We start from the raw sequence: 23,552 nt of genomic DNA on the forward strand, positions 1-23,552 counted from the left end.
AATCTCGTCGACAAAAACGTAATCTTGTATGAAATTTGTCCTAAAACACATATATCCAATAATTATTTTTGAATAAAAAAGGAATTAATTTTATTTTCAAATATAGTCTCACTTTAAATGGCTCTCCATATATTTTACAATCTTCTCCTGTATCTGTAGGATCACCACCTTGTGTATGAAATATATTGTTATCCCAATAACCTTCCATACATAATTGTATGAAATTTCTACATGTCTTCGGAGTTTCTTTGGCCTATAATTCTGACTCATTATCATCAACAGTTGTTTTCATTACAACCTAGTTATAACAAATATATTAGTTTTATTAATGTATAATACTTTTAAAATCAAATTTATTAAAATTTATTATTTATTATTGCAACTCGAACTAAAAATTATTTGATATATTAATATAGAAATTTAGAAAGTAAATATTGTATATCGGTTAAATTCTTAAAAACAGATATACAATCTGTTGAAACATTATTAACTAATACTTACTATTTTACCCTTAGTGGCAGGTTCTTACATATAAATATTACTCATGTTTGTAAGTCTCCTATAATAAAAAATATCCATTGTCAATAATATTTCATATTAAATCTTTAGTCATTTATAAATCAGTCAATCAAATGGTTCTTTTCTCAAATCATCATTAGCAGATAAGACATACCTTTATCTCCTTTGAACATTGGCTTCGCTGGCCCAATCAATTTCATGTGTCACAGCCCCATTATTACTGCTGCTTTTACTGCTTTCAAGTTCCTATAAATATTTCTACACATTCGTGCTTTAGTGCAACATTTACACGGTATATTCAATTTATATTTAACTTTTATAACATTTACCAATTGTTCATTCTCCATCTCTTCAATGGTTCTCATATTTGCATGACCCAATCATCGATGTCACACATCTTTATCTGTTTATAGATATGCTGCCTCTTTTCTGTTTCTTGATTTTACATACTATGTATTTCCTGTTCTCACTGCTTTCACTTGAACTTTTCCCTTTTCTTTATACAATTTAGCTCCAACTTTCTGAAACTTAACACATTAGGCGTTCGTCAGTGGCTTTGACCACTGATATCAATATTTATTCAGATCAGGATCACAATGTACCTCTCACCATATCATGTTGATACAAGATAACATCACCTAATTTAATTTTAATCCCTTTTTATCTGCCACATCCATCTTCTTTTTCTCAATTTTCATTTCTCCATTAAATATGTCTATCCTGTATGTTATAAGGCCAGCCAACCTAAAATCAAATGGACATATCAAACCTTCCATACTTGCATTACTGTTTTAATATTTTCTTCGCATAAAAAATAATTTGGCACCTAGTGACTCTATGCTGATGATATTCCATGAGTCCAATATTTTTTTCCTGTTGCACGTGTCCATTCACTTCAACAGGATATTGTCATTTTACAATCAGGCTCTGCTATCACTAATAAAAGATAGAAAAACAATGGCTTATATATTACACTGTTTAATTACAACTTAAGGTTATGTTAATACAAAAACTTACATTCTTTTGCTTGATGCAGGCATACCTCCATGGACGCAACAATGTTTCTTGCGTTTTCTTGCAATTCTTTTCCTATTTTCTATGCACTCTCCTGTTCTCTTGGAGAAAAATTAACAAATTAGTCAATTTCGGTGAATAATACAGGAGCTTTTACCATTGTATTGACATACGTACCATTGCAGATTTCTCGTCTGCCAGGTAGAGAAGAGAATGCTGACTGTCCAATTAAAACCATTCCGTGGGCTGAACTTATTAAAGAATGTAAAAAACTTTATGGCGTTGTTAAGTGAATAAAAACAAGGAAAGAGAACGTGCATTATTTATTTATGTCGTTTTATTCTTTTCTTTGGTCCGCCATCACGATATGTGGTTTAAGCGTTCTCCTGGCGCCATCTGTGCTCGTCTTACGGAACCTGAGGTTTCTAATAAATCAATTCGGCCACGGAAATTTAACAAATTACACAATTTCTGTGAATAATTTATGAACTTTTATAATCTCACCGTAAAGCCAGATCCTTGGCGAACTTTCACATATACTTTTCGATATTAACTTCTTCTTAATTAATTGATTATTAATTACTATTTCACGGCGTGTTCGAAATATTGCCGAATATATCAATGGTTTCTCATTAATAACTTTCTTTCAAGAAATTAATTTCTGACTTTTATGCATTCATTATAAAAAGAATATTCTTGCGCATCTTCTCATATAACTTTCGATCATATTTTTCTTCTAATTTTTAATACAATTAAATAATTTGACCGACCATCATGTTCGGCGTTGTTTTTAAATTACCCACGCCGCCAAATAATTATTAATAACATTTAAATCAGCAACAAATTATGTACAAAAGTAGAATGAGAATGTTGCTCAGAGTTTCAGCTTTTCGACAAGGTTATAAAAGTTCATAAATTATTAGCCGGAATTGAGTAATTAGTTAATTTTCTCTGCCGGAGCCTTTCTGTCTTTTTCTACCCGCCTTCCGTCCTTATCTAACCACGTGACCAGGTATAGACGACCTCCTTGCGCATTCTATATTCCTATCACTTTCCTGATCATTTGGTCCAAAATCATAGATGGCGCTGATCGAAGTTACAGAATTGAAAACCACGTGACGCGTAAGGCGGGAGAAACGAAACAGTAAAATGACATAAATAAATAATTTATAAACTTTTTATAAATTATAGGTATATTTTAACGTAAAAGCGTTATAAGTTCAAGTAATAACCAGTAATTTGTTAATTTTTTAACTTTTATTATAAACTTACGTTGTGAACAATTTGATATTAACAATATTAATTTGTTATTAATATTAAATTTGATAGTTATTTGTTTTTATAAATTATAATTGCGTTCGCGTTTCCATGGGCTAAATTTCCATGATACCTATATGTATGATAAAATATTTGTATTTCCTCTGTACTTTTAGTCGAACTGAAGTATTATACGAAAAGTACAAATGTTAAAAGATTTATTCCTACGTTAAAAGTTAGGTGAACATTTTTTTTTTCAACAACTTACATTAATCACAAAATTAAAATTTGTTGGACATTATCTGTAATAACGCAAAATTGAAAATCTATGAACCTAATGAATATTTTAATATTCTCTATAACTCTCCCGACATAAACGATGGTCCGAATGTAATTCCTTAGGTACATGTAGTTGGAAAAGGCAGCAGGGAAGGTTCTCTAAAACCAGCTGACTCCTTGACACCATCCGGTCCTCTTCCTGTCTTCACCAAGGGTCTGCAGGACGAATGTTGCAGGATTGGGGACACTCTCCGGCTTTCTTGTCAAGGTATATCCGTTTACTTTCTTCCCTTTCTCTTATTTCTCTGAAAGTCGTGATGTTCAGACTTTTATTATTACGTAATAAACGTAATTTTTAAGAATTCCATTATAGCGTTTCTCCTAATGGTTCACATCGCGTCAAAATATTGCGATAAAATCAAATAGTAATAATATTTTGAAAGTGTCACATCTACATTTAATCAATCTAGTTAAATAAAATTAATCTTATTTGCCGTTACCTGTTCGATTTTCCTCATACAAAAGTCCAAGTACCACCATGGCCGAAAGGAATTACGTGGTACAACAAGGAAGGGCGTATCGAGCCCAACGAGAAGTACCACGTTATGGAGGATGGTCTTGGTGGATACTTCATAGCGGTGAATCCTGTAGAAGCCATGGACGAGGGTGAATGGAAGTGCGTCGCCACGAGCGCTGAAGATATGAAACAGTTTACTACTTGCTACGTTGCAATGTCCAGTAAGTAGAAAGTACAGAAATCTGTTTACTGCAAAATTCAATTCTAATAATTGAAAAACCTGGAGCAAAATTAATTATATTATCAAAAATTAAAAATTACTTCTATTGCAATATTTTGAAAAATATTACAAAGACTGGAAGATAATATTTAATATTATACATTAATATGTAGAAATTAGAATATTTATGGAAGATAGACGAGTGTTGATTAATATCGGTATGGTACTGTAAATTTAGCGTCGAGTCACGTTAATTAATATTTTATTCGTCAAGTTCCAAAGAACTACAGGAAACCCCGCTTCATGGAAAGCTTGAAAGCTGTCCTAACAGAAGAAGGTCTGGTGTCCTTCGAATGTAAGGTAGTAGGATTCCCCACGCCTTTGCTGAGGTGGTTCAAAGACGGCCAGGAACTAAAACCAGGAGATGTTTATCAATTAACCGGGACCAACTCCTTAGGTATCGATCCGTTTTGTTATCCCTTTGCACTCGAGAGGCGCCCTTCAGTCGCCATTTGATAAAATTTCGAAGCTCAATATTCGGAAATATGTAAAATTTCAGATAATCTAACGAAACCAAATAATTCTACGTGTTAATTATCATACGATTTCTTATCCACTGCTCAGAAAAATATCCTCAGCTTCGTAACAGAAAATCTTTGAAGCCCTATCCTCGTTTGGTCAAAAAATCGTCAAGTGCAAAGGGTTAATATTTCACTGAAAATTCGCATTCCCTCTTCGCTTCTAATATTCGTCCCTTCATCAGGTTCCTACTGTTGCATTGCAAGGAATTGTATGGGAGAAGCAAGAAGTACAGCCGAATTAACGATCGAAGATATTCAGAATCAATTGAACGAAGAAGAAGTACGAATCAGCCGCCCATTTTCATCAAAGGTCTTAGAAGCTGCGAGGCGAGGATCAACGAAGATTTTCGATTTACGATACAAGGTAACGTTACGAAACCCGATCTGTAAATTTATCACGAATTTCAAAATACTGCATCGTTAAAATACGATTCCCTATGAAAAATTAAAGCTGCTACGTCTTGCTGCTTTAATGATAATCCACGGTAAAGTCTATACGGTATTCAACCTCCTAAATATTCGGGTAACGTTTCTAGGGTATATGATTTGATTATAAATATAAGAGATTTTCATGAATGCTATATTTCAAGGCCGTTCGTCTTTCTAAATTTCGCAGTCAGTATTTCCCCAGAGCCAAGCATTGCTTGGTATCGGGACGACATGCCAGTGGACGAGAACGAGAAATATCAGGTTGCCAAGGAGAATCTTGGCACTTGTCATCTCGATGTACAAAAGCTAGAATTTGCCGATCAAGTGAGTATAAATGTTTGCGAGGAAGACGATAAGCGAATCAGAGCATGGGAGTCATAATTAAACGCATTGTCGTAGGCCGAATGGAAGTGCGTGGCTTCCAACGATCACGGACAAAGCGTCACCTCCTGTTTTCTGAAACTAATCATTCCCAAGCACTACAAGAAACCGAAGTTTCTCGAGGGTCTGCGCGCCATTTTGTCAGACGAGGGTGCGGTGAACTTGGAGTGCAAAGTGATCGGTGTGCCGCAACCGATCCTCAAATGGTACAAAGATGGTGTCGAGCTGAAGCCAGGTGACATCCACAGGATCATCTCTGGACAGGATGGCACCTGTTGCTTAGGAACGTACACGTGCGAAGCGACCAACTGCATGGGAACTGTCAGCAGTTCCGCGTCCCTGCTTGGCTTCGAGGGTATTTGAAATGCTTTTGAAAACCAATTTGGAATTATTTTAATAGGGAATCAAGCTTTTACGAATTAAATATGCCCAAAACTTTCGTTCGACAGATAAGTTACCTGTTCAAAAGGAGATAAAGGAACCACAGTCGCCGAATGGACATGAACTGGCCAGGAATTTGTCACTGTCTACTATTCACGAAGAAAGAACGTCCCAATTGTACGATACACCGCAAACCGATCATTCCGTCACGTTAGACGATCGAGGAGAAGTATCCTTCAGCTTCGATGGCAAAGAGGTTTCTGTCAGCTTGTACGAGACGCCTGATCTCACCGAGGAGGAAGCTCTTCAGATCGTCGAGATGTACGCCGATCAATTATCCGAACATGTAACAGGTGAATCACGTCAAAATTAATTATTAAACTTTACTTCGCTGTATGTGCAGTAATATATGTACCTAGAGTTTCCTAGACCACTGAGAATCTTTAAATTGTCACAAACTTAATTGTCGAAAGTAATAATCATCTTTACTGCCTTTCATAGAACACAACGTGATCGAATTGCCTCCAATGCGATTCGTCAAGGAGTCCTCGAATTCTGGAAACCTGTTAATGGAGGCAGTGGTGATCGATGTGTCTCCAGACTACTTCGTTAGCGCCGAAGATGGCGACGATCTTCGCACAGAAGCCGACTTCGAGGACGTTTCCATCATGGACGACATAACCCGGGTCCTATCTTCCCCAGAACACGACTCTCGCAGCTCCCTGAAGAGATCTGCCGCGTACAGTTTAGACGAAGACGAAAAGCCGCCGACGAGGCCCCCCAGAAAGAAGTCCAGCTCTTCTTCCAAGAGCGAGAAAAGCGAAAAGAGTCAAAAAATAGAGTCAGAGAGCTTCCACAGTGCGCAAAGGGACGAGCCATTTTCGCCAGGATCCCCAATGTCTCCGGTGTCTTCGTTGAAGCAAGACGACAGCGACACCTTCGCAGATGCACTGTCTTCAGCGAGACTATCCATCTCAGAGAATCAAGTTCAAAAGATATACGAGGACGATCGAGAAAGAAAACGAAGCTTCAGTGGAGAAAAGACAGCTGGTTCCAGCATAGATGACGGCATAGGAGGAGATTCTTCCTTCGATTCTGTCACAGGTGTAGCCAAAAAGAAGAAACACAGAAAGAAGAAGCACAAAAGAGAGAAAGGCAGCTCCGAGGAATCCTCGATCGGCAGTGAAATCGATGGAAAACGAAAAGGAAGCGGATCAGAGAGCGCTAACACCGAAATGCTGCAACGCATAGAGTCCATAAACAAGACTGAGGAACCTTACGTGGAAGACGTAGCTGACAAATCCAGCGAGAGGAAACAGACCACCAGCGAATCCGAAAAGTCTTTGACGAAAAGCAATAAAGAGAGGTTACTGGACAACATGACGAGGCTGAAGGAACCTGTTCTCGTCGTTCGAGACACCCTAGTCTGCATCGATGGCCTGGAAAACAAACTGAACTATGGTAGCGAAGAAGAGTGTAAAGCGTTAGTGACAGAGAACATTATCAAACCGATTCAAAGTCTGTGCGAGGAAGTGTCTTCTATAGAGACGAAGGCATTGAAGAATGCAGGAGATAGGTCGTTGAATCAAACCGTTCGAATCTCTTTGTTGGAAGCAATAGGTGGACCAACAGAGGAGCTTCTTCGTGGCATGGAATTGATAGAGCGCCAAGAGAACGTCAAGAACCGTAGGATGGACCTGATCGCGATTTTAGAGAGTCTGACGGATCCTGTGGACGAGATTCTCATGGGAATCACGAAGATAGAGTTCGAATTAACAGGTCGGGCAAGAGGTGAGAAACCTATTGCTCTGATCAGGATGATATCTGCGGTTTCCAAGCTGGACGCCAATGTCAGGAACATCCTAACTGTAGACAAAAGAGCTACGAGACTGGTGGCTAGCTTGGAAGATATTCTCGGCACGTTAGACTTCTTCCTGAACGACGTTTCTGTGGACCCGACTAAAGGAACTATAGAGACTGTAGACACTGTAGTGGTCGAATCTCTGTCAAAATCTGTAGAAGACATGGCACGAGCCCTCGGTCGTTTCTCGACTATCGAAGCCAAGGTGAAAGAGACCTCTAAAATCGTAGACGAACTTATACTCCCAACGCGTGAGTTAAAAGCTAAGCTAGATACTTTGAAGTCTGCTTTGGAGACTTATGAGACGAAAGGTATTTTATCCGAGCATCGTACGAAGCTGATCGAATCTCTAAGAGATTCTGTCGGGCTAACTATCGACGAGATGCATAGAGTAAAGAAGACAGTCGAGGAGCAGAGATCGGCAGTCGAGGAACCCAAGCAGGATACCCTGAAGGAGGTTCGACTGACTCTTCAAGAAGCATTAAAGTCGTATGAAAACGTGGCTGGTACTCTCGATCCTCGACTCTCCACGATTTTCGATCGAGTCGACGAGATGTACAGAAGGCTGAGAACGCCTCAAAAGCGTGAGACGAGTGTTGAATTGTTAATGAACCTGGAAGGTCCTCTCTATTCCCTTCAATGCGCTTTGACTTCAGTGCCGATCGCTGACAATGACAAACAGGTGTTCAAGCTTCTGGAACCCGCCCTTTCCCAGTTGAAAGCAGCGATAACGAATCTGAACGAAAGTTCCTTGCAACCTATGTTGGAGATGGTGCGCAACATCGAGATGATCGTTGGCGGACCGGAGAAGGAAGTGGAAGAAACATCCTCGAAATCGACGACGCAGGAAGAGGCTCAAAATTTAACAGAAAGGATTTTAGATTCTCTGATAGACGTGCAATCAGCTCTCAGTACTGCTCTACAAAACATAGAAGAGGTGGAGTCAGTTACCAATGGAGCAACGAGTTCTCAAAAATTACTGGCCTCTTCTGAGATAGCTGCTTGCTTAGTGGAGCTGAGACAATACGTATCCGATACTGCTCATACAGCAATGACACTGAGAGAAGACGAGACACTGAACAGTTTGATGGACCTGAAAGAACCTCTGATGGAGCTTCAAAGAACTCTAGCGTCGAAGGGAAGAACGATTCAGGAACTTCCAGTGATTCGTAAAATATCAGTTCCCGTGGAAAAACTCAAGGTGGTCGTATCCAAAGTGATGCATCACTGTGAGTCTCAGGAAACTCTCAAGTCGATAACAGAACTACGAAAAATGATGGAAGATATCGAGATTCAGGTGCCAAAGACGGTGGCTCAGTTGATAGAAGCTGACGAAGCTACGAAACACTACTTGGAAAATCTAAACGTGGATCAGAATCTAAGCAATGTCCACTTTGCTCTGTCATCAACCTTGGAAAGACACGAAAGGAGTTTCCCTTCTTTCACCTCTAGTTTGACTATCTGTGTTGAAGACTTGCGACAGAATATCGGCTCATCCGCAGTGGCGATAGCCAATTTGAAGAATCCAATCGACGAACAGATCATAGGACAAATTTATCTTCTGAAAGAATCTCTACTGAGTCTTCAGAGGTCTTTATTGACCCAAGAACACGAACCCGAGGAAGAGCAGATTTTGAAGGATCTGATAATCCCAATCGAGAAGCTGAAGGTTCTGGTTCAGAGCATGGTGAACAGTGACGCGAAGACAGACACGATCCTCCCAGTCCTAGAGCTTTTGGAAGAAATAGAGAAGGACACGCCGCTGATAGCAAAAGAGGCGTCAAAGAAGAAGGCTCGGAGGGAGGCAGAGAAATTGATTCCTAAGGAGGAAGAATCCAAGAGACAAAAGGTACAAACGTTTGGTCTGGCAGATAGAATCAGTCGATCATTGGACCCCATGAAACACTGGCTATCTACTACATCTGAGGATAGTATGAAAGACGAGGAAGAATCAGGTCTGAGTTCGACCGTAGATGAATTGAAGAGAGACGTGAACAAGATTGCCATTGAAACTTCGTATTCCGAACCACCGAGTGATGAAAATTTGATAGAAGCCTTGGTAGACCTTCGAGAACCATTGCTGAGGTTACGAAATGCCATATCGATGTACCACGAGCCGGCAGACTTGACTACCTTGGAAGATTTGGGTAGACCGATGAAGTATCTCGTGCAGACTATCATGGACATCCTTCGTGACCACACTGAGGAAGAGTCTCTTAAACCTATAGTCGATATAGTGGAAGAAATCGAAAACCAGATACCTATTTCCATCAAAGAGGCTCTGTACAGAAAGGAACTGAAAGAAATGGTAAAGACGATGATACAGGAAGAGAAGGAAATGGTGGAAGCAACGACTTCTCAAGAAACCATTCAGGAAGAGTCCATCCCTCGGGAAACGATTCTTCACGAGGAGAAGGAAATGGTGGAAGCAACGACTTCTCAAGAAACCATTCAGGAAGAGTCCATCCTCCAGGAGACGATTCTTCACGAGGAGAAGGAAATGGTGGAAGCAACGACTTCTCAAGAAACCATTCAAGCAGAGTCTATTCCACAGGAGACGATCCTTCAAGAGAAGGAACTGGTTACTGCACACACTTCTCAAGAAACCATACCCGAAGGCACTCTAATGGAAAGCACAACGCTGTTGCCTGAAACACAATTCGCACAATCGATCGTCGAACAGACCACAGTCGATGATGTCAGTTCTCAGAGAACGGAACAATTGGTCACGACGATAGAAGAACTACCAAAGTCAAAGGAAGACGTGGAAAAGATGAAAAAGGAACAAGAGGCGAAGAGTTTGATCATTTCGCTATCCAAGACTTTAGAAAGCGTTGGGTTAGACATAGCTGGTATTTTGGAAGACTTTGAAGAGCCTACGGCTGGAATTACTGCCATTCCAGTTTCTATATTAGCAAATTCTCTGGAAGAACTCAGGAAAACGATCTTCATGATGAGAATGGCAACTGGAACCTACGGAGGATCGGTAGAATCCTACGAAGAAGTAGTTAGTCAGACCGTTTCCATGCTGCAAAATCTTCTACAGCCTCTGAACGATCTTCAGATAGTCCTGCAACAGTCACACCAACACGGCGCTCACGAACTCTTAATCTTGAACCATTTAATTCAACCCCTCAACGCAATCGAATCAGACGTAGTCAATCATGCGATTCAGAAACTTGGCCAAAATCCTGAGTTAAAAAAGAACTGTGAACCGATTTTCAATCTACTCAGAGACATCAAAGACATCGTTCCAATCGTCGTGAAAGACATACATTCGAGACAAGAGCTTCTTGGATCTCTTCGTGAGATTTCTAAGCCTTTGGAGAACATCGAGGAACGAATGAAGATGCTCGAAATTCAGGACGAAGAAACCCTAGAGACAGACGTAGCGAGAATCCTGGTGCAACCCTTCGATTACTTATTAAACACCATCAAAGTCACTTCTCAGGAAGTACAACTGTTAGACCAACGAAGAGCAATTGTTGTAGAGTTACAAAGTCTCGCTGAGCCTCTAGTGGAATTCTTGAGCAGTCTGTCAGTGGTTCAAAGTAGTCGAAAGAGCTTAGTTCCAGAGGCAGCCTTGCTGGACGAGCGAAGAAACGTAATCTCCAAGTCTGTGGAAGGTCTCCAAAGACAAACTTCGACCGTTTTAGAGAGAATTTCCAATCTAGAGGGAGCAACGTTGTTCGAAGAAGCTTTGATCCCTTTGAAGAACGCTACTGTCTCTGTACAGAAGCAGATTGGCAAAACTGATTACTCGCGAAGGTCCAGCAGCGCGGAATTCAGTCTTCATTATAATCTTTCGATGTCGTTCGATCATTTAAAGAACACAATTGCGACCTTGGAGGAAAAAGTAGAGAAGCCAATTAAAGAAGTGATTTCAAAGTCCTTGGAAGCTTTGCAAAAGCAAATTACCTTGTCACAGACGTATTTCATGCAAACTTACAACGAACAAGCAATTGACGAGGAAGTTATCGTCGAAGGATTCCTTTATCCGACCAATCAGCTTCGATCAGCACTGAACACGTTGAAAGAAAAAATCGATCAGAAAGCGATACCATCGGTTTCTGTCCAGTTCGTAACTCTTCTTCAGGCTTTGGCTAGTTCTACAACCGAGCTGGCTACTTCTCTGTCTCTTCATCGGGTTCAGCTAATTCGTGAAGGTGCATCAGACGGTTCCTCGTTGGTGGAAACGTTAACTGCTATGGTGGACGTTTTGGAGAGTGTAAAGGAATCTATAACGGAAATTGAAAGGGTAGCAGATGTGAAGAAGATAGAAGAAAAGGAAGAGAAGAAGGAGGACAAGAAAGGTGAAGATGAGATTATTTCGTCTGGGGTGCCGATTACCATTACACAGATCGAGACTATCATCGATGAAATTATTGAGGTTTCCAAGGAGGAAGTGGAAAGTGTGTTGACCATAGAGAAAGTGTCGCCTGAAAGAGAATTAGAAAAAATAAAAGAGAAAAAATTGGAAAAGATTGACGAGGAGAAGAGTGTATTAAAGGATATAGAAGATATTTTAATTAAAGAGAGTGGAATGAAAGGTACTGAAAAACTAGAAATATTTGAAGGAATGAAAGAAGTTAAGCCTCCTGAAGTAACTAAAACAGATGAAAAAGATGTGGTTCTTGTAGGAAAGAAAAAAGAAGAAGAAATTAAAGCTCCTGAAGTAAAGAAAGAAGAAAAGGCTGCAGTAGTTAAAGAAATGAAAGAAGCATTGGTTGAATCTCTTGAAGAAATGGCAGAAGAGAAAGTGAAGGCTCTTGAAGTAAGTAAAGAAGAAAGGGTTGAAGTTTCTGAATTAATAAAAGAAGAGAGAGCTGGAGCTGCTGAACTAACGACACAGGAAAAAATTGAGGTACTTGAAGAACAACGTAAAGCTCTTGAAGCGATAAAAGAAGAAAAAGTTGAAATACTTCCGGAAATGAAAGAAGAAACAATTGAAACACTTGAAGGAATGAAAGCAGAAGGAGCTAAGGCTGTTGAAATAATTAAAGAAGATGAAGCGCTTGCTGTAACGAAAGAAGAAAAAATTGAAATCCTAGAAGAGAAGAAAAAAGAAAAAGCTACAACTCCCGAAGAAGTAAAAACAGAGAAAGTTGAAACTCTTGAAGCAGTAAAGGAGGAAAAAGTGGAAGCTCTAGAGAAGATAGAAGAAGAAAAGTCTAAAGCTACAGAATTAACCCAAGAAGAAAAAGTTGAACCTCTTGCAGTAATGACAGAAGAACAGGTAGAAGTTTTAGAACAGAAGAAAGAAGAAAAAGATACAGCTTCTGAAGAAGTAAAAACAGAGAAAGTTGAAACTCTTGAAGCAGTAAAGGAGGAAAAAGTGGAAGCTCTAGAGAAGATAGAAGAAGAAAAGTCTAAAGCTACAGAATTAACCCAAGAAGAAAAAGTTGAACCTCTTGCAGTAATGACAGAAGAACAGGTAGAAGTTTTAGAACAGAAGAAAGAAGAAAAAGATACAGCTTCTGAAGAAGTAAAAACAGAGAAAGTTGAAACTCTTGAAGCAGTAAAGGAGGAAAAAGTGGAAGCTCTAGAGAAGATAGAAGAAGAAAAGTCTAAAGCTACAGAATTAACCCAAGAAGAAAAAGTTGAACCTCTTGCAGTGATGACAGAAGAACAGGTAGAAGTTTTAGAACAGAAGAAAGAAGAGAAAGGTACAGCTCCTGAAGAAATAAAAAAAGAAAGAGTTGAAACTCTTGAAGCAGTGAAGGAGGAAAAAGTGGAAGCTCTAGAGAAGATAGAAGAAGAAAAGTCTAAGGCCACTGAATTAACCCAAGAAGAAAAAGTTGAATCTCTTGCAGTAACGAAAGAAGGACAGATCGAAATTCTGGAGGAGAAGAAGGAAGAAAAAGTTACAGCTCCAGAAGAAATAAAAAAAGAGAAAATTGAAACTCTTCAAGCAGTGAAGGAGGAAAAAGTGGAAGCTTTAGAAAAGATAGAAGAAGAAAAGTCTAAGGCCACTGAATTAACCCAAGAAGATAAAGTTGAACCTCTTGTGGTGATAGCAGAAAAACAAGTCGAAATTCTGGAAGAGAAGAAAGATGAAAAAGCTACAGCTTCCGAAGAAATAAAAAAGGAAAAGGTTGAAACGCTCGAAGGAATGAAAGAAGAAAAAATTGAGGTACTTGATGAACAAAAAGAGAAAAAAGTTGAAGCTCTTGAAATAATTCAAGAAGGCAAGGCTGATTCTCTTGCAGTGTCGAAAGAAGAAAAGGTTGAAATCGTGGAAGAAAAGGAAAAAGAAGAAGCTTCAGTTTCTGAAATTAAAAAAGGAGAAAACGTAGAAGAAATAAAAGTCGGAATAGTTGAATCTCTTGAAGGAATGGAAGAAGAAAAAGCTGGAGATCTTACGACAATGAAACAAGAAGCAGCAGAGGCTGTTCTTAAGACTACGGAGCAATTGTTAACAGCAGAAGGAAAGCCTGAGGTAGTATCGGAAATAGCAGAGGTAGCAAAGAAGGAGGAAGAAAAAGTCGTAGACAAGACAGCAACAGAAATATCAGAAATCAAAGAAGAAAAGATAGAGGAACAAGTCCAAAGGGAAAAAGCTGCAGAATTATCAAAAGCGGATGAATTACCGAAAGAAGCATTAAAAGTAGAAACATCTGAAAAAGCAGCAGAGGTTGTGAAAGGTGAAGAAAAAGAAAAGGAAACCTTGGAAATAAAGACGAAAGAACACAGTACAGATGTAATATCTGCAAAAGTAGAAGAAAAAGTTGATACTATACAAGAAGAAACCAAAGAAATAGCCAAAAAAAAGGAGAGCGTAGAGAAGAGTGAAGAAGTGATGCAGAAAGAATCGAAAGCTGAAAAAGCAGAAGATACGATCAAGAAGGAAGAATCTGTTCAAATATTAGCTGAAAAAACAGAAGAATTAATAATAACAGAAGAAAAAGTAGAAAGTTTACCTGAAACTACAAAGGAATTGGCAAAGGGCGTGGAGAAAGTGGAAATTTCGCTAGAAGAAGCGGCAATAAAAGAGGAAAAGCCAGAAATTAAATCAGCACAAGCTGAAGAAAAATCGAAAGAACTAATAAGGAAAGAAGAACAAATGGAAACGCTGGCAAAAAGGTCAGAGGAAGTATCCAAAATTGAAGAAAGTAAAGAAGAAATTGAGAAAAAGCCGGAAAAGGTAGAAGAAGCAGCAAAAGAAAAAAAAATGGCAGAAAAATCTGAAGAACCAACAGAAGTGGTAGAGAAAGAAGAAACCACAGACATAACATCCAAAGAATCAGGAGAAGCAGTGAGACAAGAAGAAACGATAGAAGTTTTAAGTCAGAAAGTAGACGAGTTTGCAATTAAAGAAGAGAAATCGAAAGAAGACAGCAAACAGGTTAAAATAAATCTCGTTCAGAAAACAGCGTCATCGATTAACACTATGCAACAACCCTTCAAGGATCTAACTAATCTCCTAACTGTGGCTCTAGAAGAACCTCTTACCTCAAAGTCTGAAGAAGAAAAACGAAGACTTCGTGAACTGACTGCTCTCATACAAATCCTCTATGATTTAAAAGCTACCAATATATCTATTAAGAACACCTTGTCTTCTTCCTCGATCCCGGAACTACAAACACAATTTCTTCGTCTCCTCGACTCGTTAATAAACGTGGATCAAGCTACTGAAAAAGTCCTCTGCTTGACTCAAAAAGACCTGGCACCAGCATTGAAGGAAAACGTTATGGTGTCTCTGCAAATGCTTCTGGAACCTCTGGAATCCCTCCTACGTGAACTATCTTCTATCCAACAAACGGCCACGCAACTTTCCTCGGAGTACTTCCCATTGTCCACGAACACTCAAAGCATAAATGAAACAATTACTGAACTCGTAAAAGTGATACGCAAGACGGCTGAACTGAAGCGTATGAAAGTAGTCGAAGAGATCAAAGAGATGGCAACGAAGTCGAGAAAGCAAAGCTTGGACATCGAAGAAACGACAGCGAAGCCTCTGGAGGAACTTATGGAAGTTCTCATAGCCTCACAGGAACAGATAAAACCCGATGAAACCGCTCCTCTTGATCTCGTTCCGCCTACGTTAGAGTCAGCTAAAATGGTCGAGCAGGAAAAGTTAATCGGCGCGGAAGAAATAAAATTAGAGACAGAACTCGTGACAAAAATAGTCAGTCCGATACAAAATTTGCGTGAAATGGTTGCAAAGATCGAAGAACAGAAACTGGAAGAGACTGAAGCTTTGGATCTGTCTACGATGAAGACAGCTGCTGCTATTCTAAGCTCCATTATGCATCCTCTGGAGGAATTAGAGCAATCCTTGAATATCTCTGCTCAGCAACAAACTATAGAAATCAAAGAAGTCGCGGAAGAAATGGAACAGCATGGTCCACCCTTGCAGTCATTGCCAGTTGCCAATGCCCTGAACGAACTGATGAGATCCATCGCCACGATTCAAGAAGAAGTGATCCTGGAAGCCAGCGAAGAAGTGAAAACATCAGAAAGCAAAGCGTCAGTCGTGAAAGAGGTAGAACAGTCGCTGGAGAATCTCAAATTTTCGGTCGGTGCTGTGCAGAAAATGGTAACCACCGAAACAGAAAGTGCGGAACCACTTTCCAAAATGGAAAAGGCATTGGCTGTGGAAACGTTCGTCGAATCGGTGAAAGAACTGGGAGAGAAGTGCATGACATTTGTCAGCCAACCCACAATTAAGGCTCAAGCTTCGGAAACAACCCAGAAAGAAGAATTACAGCAGGTTCTGGAAATGATGGTTCAGCCTATTCAATTATTACGCGAAACTACCTCCGAGGTTGAAGAACAGAAAACAGAAGAGTTGCAAACTATGGATCAGACGAGTAAGAAGGCAGCAAAAGCTCTGAAACCCTTGGTTCATCCTCTGGAAGAACTGGAGCAATTATTGTGTTCAGTAGTGCAAGCAGTGAGTGCGCCACAAGCCGAAGGTACTGAAGAGACGAAGGAAACTGCTTCCTCTGCAGAGAAGTTGGAGCTTGCTCCCATTTTAGAAGAACTACAGAAATCTATCGTTGTGATAGAGGAACAAGTAGCCTCTCAGCCAAAGAAGCTTGACATATCCAGCACAAAAGTAGAAGCTTCCGTCGCTGAACTGATAGAAAATCCACTGGAGAACCTGAAATCCGCTGTGACAGCCATTCAGACTCTCGAAGTGGAAGAAACCAAAGAACTAACAAATGAAAAGAAGACGACAGCTCTTAAAGCGTTCGCTAAATGCGTGGAAGAAATAGGAAAAGTGTGTTCTGTGGTCTCTAGTCAGAAGAAAGCTGAGACGAGTATCATGCAACAGCCACAAGTGGCCAAACTGGATGTACAAGAGTTTGGTCAGCAAGCTCTCGAGACTATAACAAGTCCAATTCAAGTTCTACGCGAGACAGTCTCTAAACTTGACGAACAGCAAACACAAGAGGCTGGAACTCTAGTTATGCCTGAAACGAAAGAAGCAGTAGATGTCTTGCACACTTTGGTCGAACCTTTGGAACAGTTAGAGAAGTCTCTATCTGTAGCTGTTGAACAAATGAGCACGATTAAAGAAGAATCTACCTCAGAAATGAAGGATGTCCAATCTTCTGTGAAAATGAACGTCGAGCCTGTTTTAGAACAGCTGCAAAAGTCGATAGCTGTGATCCAAGAACAAGTCTCCTTGGAACCTTCTAAAGGGGAATCAAGGGAAAAATTGGAGTCATCTGTTGCAAAAGCTATAGAAGAACCGCTAGAGCATTTGAAGACTTCAGTGGCAGCTGTTCGAGAGATAATGTGCGAAGAGACTGAGCAAACTGCTGATCTATCAAACGCAGATAGAACTTCGATCTTGCAATCCTTTGCGAAGTCCGTGGAAGAAATCGGTCAGCAGTGTTTGGCTGTGATTTCTCAGCAACAGGTTGGAATCCAATTAGTCGCTAAAAAACCAGAAGAACCTGAAACAGAAATCTTAGAAATGGCTATTGGTTCTCTTCAAGTATTAAGAGAAGCCATCAGCAAGATAGAAGAAGAAAAGATGCAACAAGTCGAAGCTCTCGATTCCACCAAAGTAGCTGAAGCAGAAAACGCGTTGAAGGTCCTAATAGAACCTCTCCAAAAATTAGAAACTTCGTTGTCTTCCGTTGTCCAACAAGCAGTCTCGGCGAAAGACGAGAAAACTGAGGAGATACCCGAGACATCTTTGGAAAAATTAGACATTTCACCAGTCGTGGAAGAACTCCAGAAATGCGTGGCAACGGTGCAGGAGCAGGTGAAGCTGCAAACGACGACAACGGTGTCCATTGAGGAAACTTCCCTCATGAAGGCTACCGAGAAGTCATTGCAGGACCTGAATTCCTCTCTTACGATCATTCAGAGCGTGGTCACCGCCGAATCGAACGAAGAAGAAAAATTATCAGACACAGAGAAGGTGACAGCCTTGCAGCACTTCGCCAAATCGGTGCAAGAACTCGAGGAATGCTTGGCGGTGGCTAGTCAGCAGCAGGTAGAGGTGAAGGAAGCAGTGGTGGAGTTAGAGGCTGAAAAACTGGATGCACGAGTTCTCGAGACGATTATCGTGCCGGTTCACACGCTGCGTGAGACCATTATGAGGATACAGGAAGAGACCGTACAAGAAGTAGGCATACTGGAAGCAGAAAAGGTGAACGCACAGACGTTGACTCCGTTGGTGCATCCTCTCGAGGCGTTAGAGAGGTCCCTGGTGAACGTGGTGCAGCAGGCAAGTGGTCAGAAGTTGGAAGCTGTGGAAGAGATGAAAGAAGAAACGCCAAAAGCGATGGTTCTTCGACCAGTCCTGGAAGAGTTGAAGGAAAGCATCGCTGCCATTCAGGAGCAATTAGCTATGAGTCCTGAGGTATCTTCTAAATTGGAAGCTGCCAAGAACATAACCGAAGCGATCGAAGAAGTGAAGGCAACTGCTACCGCTGTTCAACAGGTAGTCGCTGTTTCGTCGGAACGAACTGAAGAAATGAAACCTGAAAAAGCTCTAAAAGACTTTGCTAAATCGATAGAACAGCTAGAAGAACGATGCAGCGCGGTAATTAGTCAGCAGAAAACGGAAACAAAATTAAAAGAAGCTGAAAAACAGCAGGCGAAGATGGTGGAGGTTGATGTTCTTCAGAAGATTAGCACCACGGTTCACGTTCTCCGCGAATCTCTGTCGCAAATCGAGGAAGAGAAGATGCAACAAGTGGAAGAATTACAGACACCAAAGGAACAGCAAGCTGGCGTGAATCTGAACATTCTTATTGAACCTTTGAACGTATTAGAGCAGGCTTTGTTGACTGCAGTGCAGGAAGGTAAAGTAATGGAAGAAGAAACTGCGAAAGATTTGAAGAAAAGCGAAGTTTCTATGGAGAAATTGAATCTGCAACCTGTTTTGGAAGAATTGCAAAAGTCTATAACTATAATCCAACAACAAACGAGCGAAAGTGCATCAGCGTCAGCAGAAATTAGCGAAGTTAGCTTGGTTAAGGCAGCTGAGAAGTCCTTGGAAGAAATGAAGATATCACTGGCAGCTGTTCAAGAAATTGCAACTTCTCAGCAAGATCAAGCAAAGGAACTGAGAACAGGCGAAGAGAAATCTCGAATGGAAGCTTTCGCACAGTCAGTGGAAGAAGTTGGAGAGAAATTATTAGCCGTGGTGAAACAACAGGAAGTAAGAAAAGCTACAGAAGTTCTAACGAAGAAAAAAGTGAAAGAAGATTTCGTCAAGACTGTAATCGAACCGATTAATGAACTGCAAGATACAATCTTATCCATGGACAAAGAAAGTGAATTATTAGGCAAGAAGAAGGAACAAGAAGCTGTAGTTTTAACGAGCATGGTGCAGCCTCTTCAAAAGCTCCAAAAATCACTATTGTCGGCCATGCAGGTGGAGTCGACAACCGAATACGAAACCGTTAAAGACATTTCTCACGCAATTCCAGCGTTGCAAGAATTGCCTGTGAAGCCTGCATTGGAAGAACTCAATGAAAACGTGGCTGAAATTCAAAAACAATTGATCCTTGCCAAAGAAATGTTAAGTTCAACAGGAGATTCCGAAGATTTCGCTGCGATAAAGAATCTAGAAGGAGCTTTGAGCGATCTAAGAACGTCTGTAGCTATAGTCCAACAGTTGACGATGATAGAGAAGGCTGATCAACAAATTTTGGACGTCGAAAACACGTCTGCCTTGCAAACGTTTGGAAAAGCCGCAGAAGAATTCAAGAAGCAATGTTCGATAGTTATTTCAAGACCAAAGGTGATGGCCACAATTATAGGAAAAATCCAGTTAGAACAGCCAACGAAACTCCAGGCTCAAGTATCGGAAAGTGTTCTCGTACCCGCGAAATTATTGCAAGAATCCATCTCTACGATAGAAGAAATAAAACTTCAAGAAGCAGAGGTACTGCAGACGTCAGAAACGAAGAAACCTGTGACCGTTTTGAGCGAACTCATACCACCTCTGCAACGTCTAGAGCAATCTTTCGTCGCAGCCATTCAGGGTGAACACGTTATGGAACAAGCTACAGAGAATTTAGAAGCAGATCAAGTGCCTTTCGAGAAAGCAACTCTGAAACCGATACTCGAAGAGTTCCAGAAGTCAATCGCCGCAATTCAAGAGCACATGATGATCGAAGAAGGAGTACAAAATTTATCCGAAGTCGAAGACGCTTCTCAATTGAAAACAATGGCGCAAACGTTGACAGATCTGAGGACCTCGGTAGCCGCCATTCAACAGGCCACCGAGTCTGTTCCAGAAGTTGCGAATGAATTGTCCAAGAAGGAAAGTGTATCTGCTTTCGAAACGTTTGCCAAGTCTCTTCATGACCTGGTCGAACGAGTGGCTACCATCGATCATCAGCAGATGGTCATCGAACCTGCAGCCGACACGATATCAGAAGACGTGTCGTCTTTGAAGACCTGGGCTGAAGTCGTCGAGGAACAAAGCGTTCAGATCACGAAACCGATGATCGTGGACCAGGGTACCATAGAGTCGCCTTCGGAGATGGCACTATCGATCTCGGAAGAAGAGGCTCAAGTGTTGAAAGGCTTGGCGAAACCTCTGAGCGAACTGAAGGAGTGTCTGGCGATAGTTGTCGAGGAACGAAAGTCGATAGATGCAAACGAGGTTGCACTTGCATTGTCAGTGAAAGAAGATCTGTCTCTGCTGAAGACTATGGCGCAACCTCTGTTGGAATTGAAAAATGCAGCCGTGTCTGTCATCCACGAGCAAACAGCCATCGAGTCTGCGAAAGAAAAATCATTCGATACGGAAGAAAGGACAGAGGCTACGCTGAACCCACTGATCGAGCCTCTGGAAGAACTTTGTAATTCGATTGCGATAATAGAGGATCGTATGTTGATAGAATCAACGGAAGATCGAGCAGTGGAAGAAATATCACTACTGGCAGCTTTAGCTGAACCTCTAATGACGCTTCATAGGAGTATTTCCGTATTGGAAGAACGAGTGATGTCTCCAGACGTAGAATCGATACCTGAGGAATCGATGAGTTGGATCACGGAGTGTTTGGCTGTTCCTCTGCAAGAGATCGAAAGATCTATAGCTGAAATTCGAGAATGCGTCATAGTGGAGCCTGCACTTGGAATTGCTGAAGAACTTTCGAGGATCGCGACTCCAGATTGGTCGGTGGTTGAGAAATTAGTGGAACCAGTGGAGGTTATAAGGTCGACTATCATTGAAATGGAGGGAAGTATAATTGGAAGTAAAAAGGCTATAGAAGATATTGAATACGAGACTGTGAAAACATTGGTGCAACCTCTGACTGAGGTGCACGAAAGCTTCTTGGCGCTTAAAGATAAACCTGAGATGAGTATAGACGAAGAAGAAGCTAGTATCGACGCTATCGTAGATTCACTCTCCAATCTCGAGAAGAGTATATCATTTATCGAAGAACAGGCTGCTGAGAAGGTACACATGACAACAAGTATCGAAGAAACGATAATTGGAGTTTTGGTCGAGTCTCTGACGCAGCTGAAGGAAAAGATTATGACAGTAGAAGAGTCCCCGACAGTGTATCTTGAAAATTTAGAGAAGCCATTGAAGGAAGTGCAGGCTGCTTTGGAAGTTGCTGCGACTGTTCAACGTCAGAAGAAAAAGAAGAAGAAGGAGACTACTGTTTCTGTGGAAGAAACTATTAAAATATCGACGAAACTGATAAACTCTATTAAAGAAATGAATGATTCTATTACGTCGATTGATAATACGATAGAAAGCTACAAAGGTTTGCTGGGAGTGGAGATTCAGAATGAGAAAGAAGCTTTGAAGACATTGGTTAAACCTCTAGAACAACTTCAGCAAGGAATTCAGAGTGTGTTGGAGAAGGCTGAGATTGAAGAAGCGTCAGTGAATTCATTGAAAGAACTTCAAAAGACTATTGCTACTGTCCGACAGCAGTTTGTCGATAAACCTGCATCTGAGTCACCACAATCAGAACCGGTGAATGTTGTTGGGATATTAAAGAGCGTGATGCCAAGTTTGAACGAGTTAGAAGGGTCTACTGAGAAGGCTGAGACATTGTGGAAAGAAAGTTTAAGTGGAGAAGGCCTCATGGAGCTGGAAACCCCTATCTCAAATTTAATGAACGCCGTAAACATGCTCCGTGGCAAAGTGTTAAACATAGAGCTAGTGTGGGAGACAGATGAAGAGAAAAAGAAAGACAAGAAAGAAAAGAAAGAGAGAGTTGAGGAAGAGGTAAAAGCAGACGTGGAAGAAGAACGTAAAAAGAAAGAGGAAACTGAGAAACAGAAAGAAGAAGAGGAGAAAAAGAAAAAGGAAGCTGAAAAGTTGATGGAAGAGGAAGAACGACGGAAAAGGGAAGAAGAAGCCGAGAAACAGAAACAAGAGGAAGAAGAGCGCAAAAAGAAAGAAGCTGAAAAACTGAAACAGGAAGAAGAAGAACGAAAAAAGAAAGAAGCTGAAAAACTGAAACAGGAGGAAGAAGAACGCAAACAGAAAGAAGCTGAAAAACTGAAACAGGAGGAGGAAGAACGTAAACAGAAAGAAGCTGAAAAACTGAAACAGGAGGAAGAAGAACGTAAAAAGAAGGAAGAGGCTGAAAAATTAATGGAAGAAGAAAAACAGAAGAAAGAAGCTGAAAAATTGAAACAGGAAGAACAACGGGAAAAACAAGAAGCTGAAAAGCAGAATCAAGAAGAAATGGAACGAAAAAAGATCGAAGAAGCTGAGAAACTAAAACAACAAGAAGACGAACGAAGGGAGCAAGAAAAGATGGAAAAATTGAAACAGGAAGAAGAAGAGCGCAGAAAGAAGGAGGAAGAAGAGAAACTAAAACAAGAAGAAGAGGAAAAGAAAAAGCACGAGGAAGAAGAGCGCAAAAAGAAAGAAGAGGAAAAACTCAAACAGGAAGAAGAAGAACGTAAAAAGAAAGAACAGCAGGAAAAATTAATCCGCGAAGAGGAGGAACGTAAACGAAAAGAAGAGGAAGAGAGACTGCAACGTGAGGAACAAGAGCGGAAAAAAATAGAAGAAGAAGAGAAACTCAGACGAGAGGAGGAAGAACGTCAGAAACAAGAAGAAGCTGAAAAATTGAGACAAGAAGAGGAACGGCAAAAACAAGAGGAGGAAAAGAAATTAAAAGAAGAAGCACAGCGTAAGAAACAAGAGGCTGAGAAACTACAATTAGAAGAAGAGGAACGTAAAAAGCAGGAAGCTGAGAAATTAAGGCTAGAAGAAGAACAACGTAAAAAGAAAGAAGAGGAGGAAGAAATGAGACAAAAGGAAGAAGAGCGCATGAGAAAAGAAGAGGAAGAACGATTGAAGCATGAAGAGGAGGCACGTAAACAAAAAGAAGAAAATGAGAAGTTAAAACAGGAGGAAGAACAACGCAAGAAAAAAGAGGAAGAAGAGAAATTGAAGCAAGAGGAAGAACGTAAACAGAAAGAAGAAGCAGAAAAATTAAAACAAGAAGAGGAGCTTAAGAAAAAAAAAGAAGCTGAGAAACTGAAACAAGAAGAAGAGCGCAAGAAGAAAGAGGAAGCAGAAAAATTAAAACAAGAAGAAGAGCTTAAGAAAAAAGAAGAAGCTGAAAAACTAAAACAAGAAGAAGAGCGCAAGAAGAAAGAGGAAGCAGAAAAATTAAAACAAGAAGAAGAGCTTAAGAAAAAAGAAGAAGCTGA

General features: G+C 40.5%; 1 protein-coding gene across 1 annotated transcript in view; it reads left to right on the plus strand.

Annotated features, from left to right (window-relative positions):
• Positions 1-23,552, plus strand: part of LOC108547126 (titin homolog) — an 85,714-nt gene that overhangs the window by 32,599 nt on the left and 29,563 nt on the right. The window contains 11 exon segments of the mRNA XM_017899512.1: positions 3,193-3,337; positions 3,595-3,807; positions 4,081-4,263; positions 4,570-4,665; positions 4,668-4,751; positions 5,004-5,140; positions 5,216-5,552; positions 5,647-5,931; positions 6,080-22,107; positions 22,183-22,405; positions 22,490-23,547. Coding sequence (XP_017755001.1) covers positions 3,193-3,337; positions 3,595-3,807; positions 4,081-4,263; positions 4,570-4,665; positions 4,668-4,751; positions 5,004-5,140; positions 5,216-5,552; positions 5,647-5,931; positions 6,080-22,107; positions 22,183-22,405; positions 22,490-23,547 — 18,789 coding nt within the window.

Source organism: Eufriesea mexicana, unplaced genomic scaffold (genome assembly GCF_001483705.2).
Source record: "Eufriesea mexicana isolate 0111107269 unplaced genomic scaffold, ASM148370v2 scaffold944, whole genome shotgun sequence".
Classification (NCBI taxonomy): Eukaryota; Metazoa; Arthropoda; class Insecta; order Hymenoptera; family Apidae; genus Eufriesea; species Eufriesea mexicana.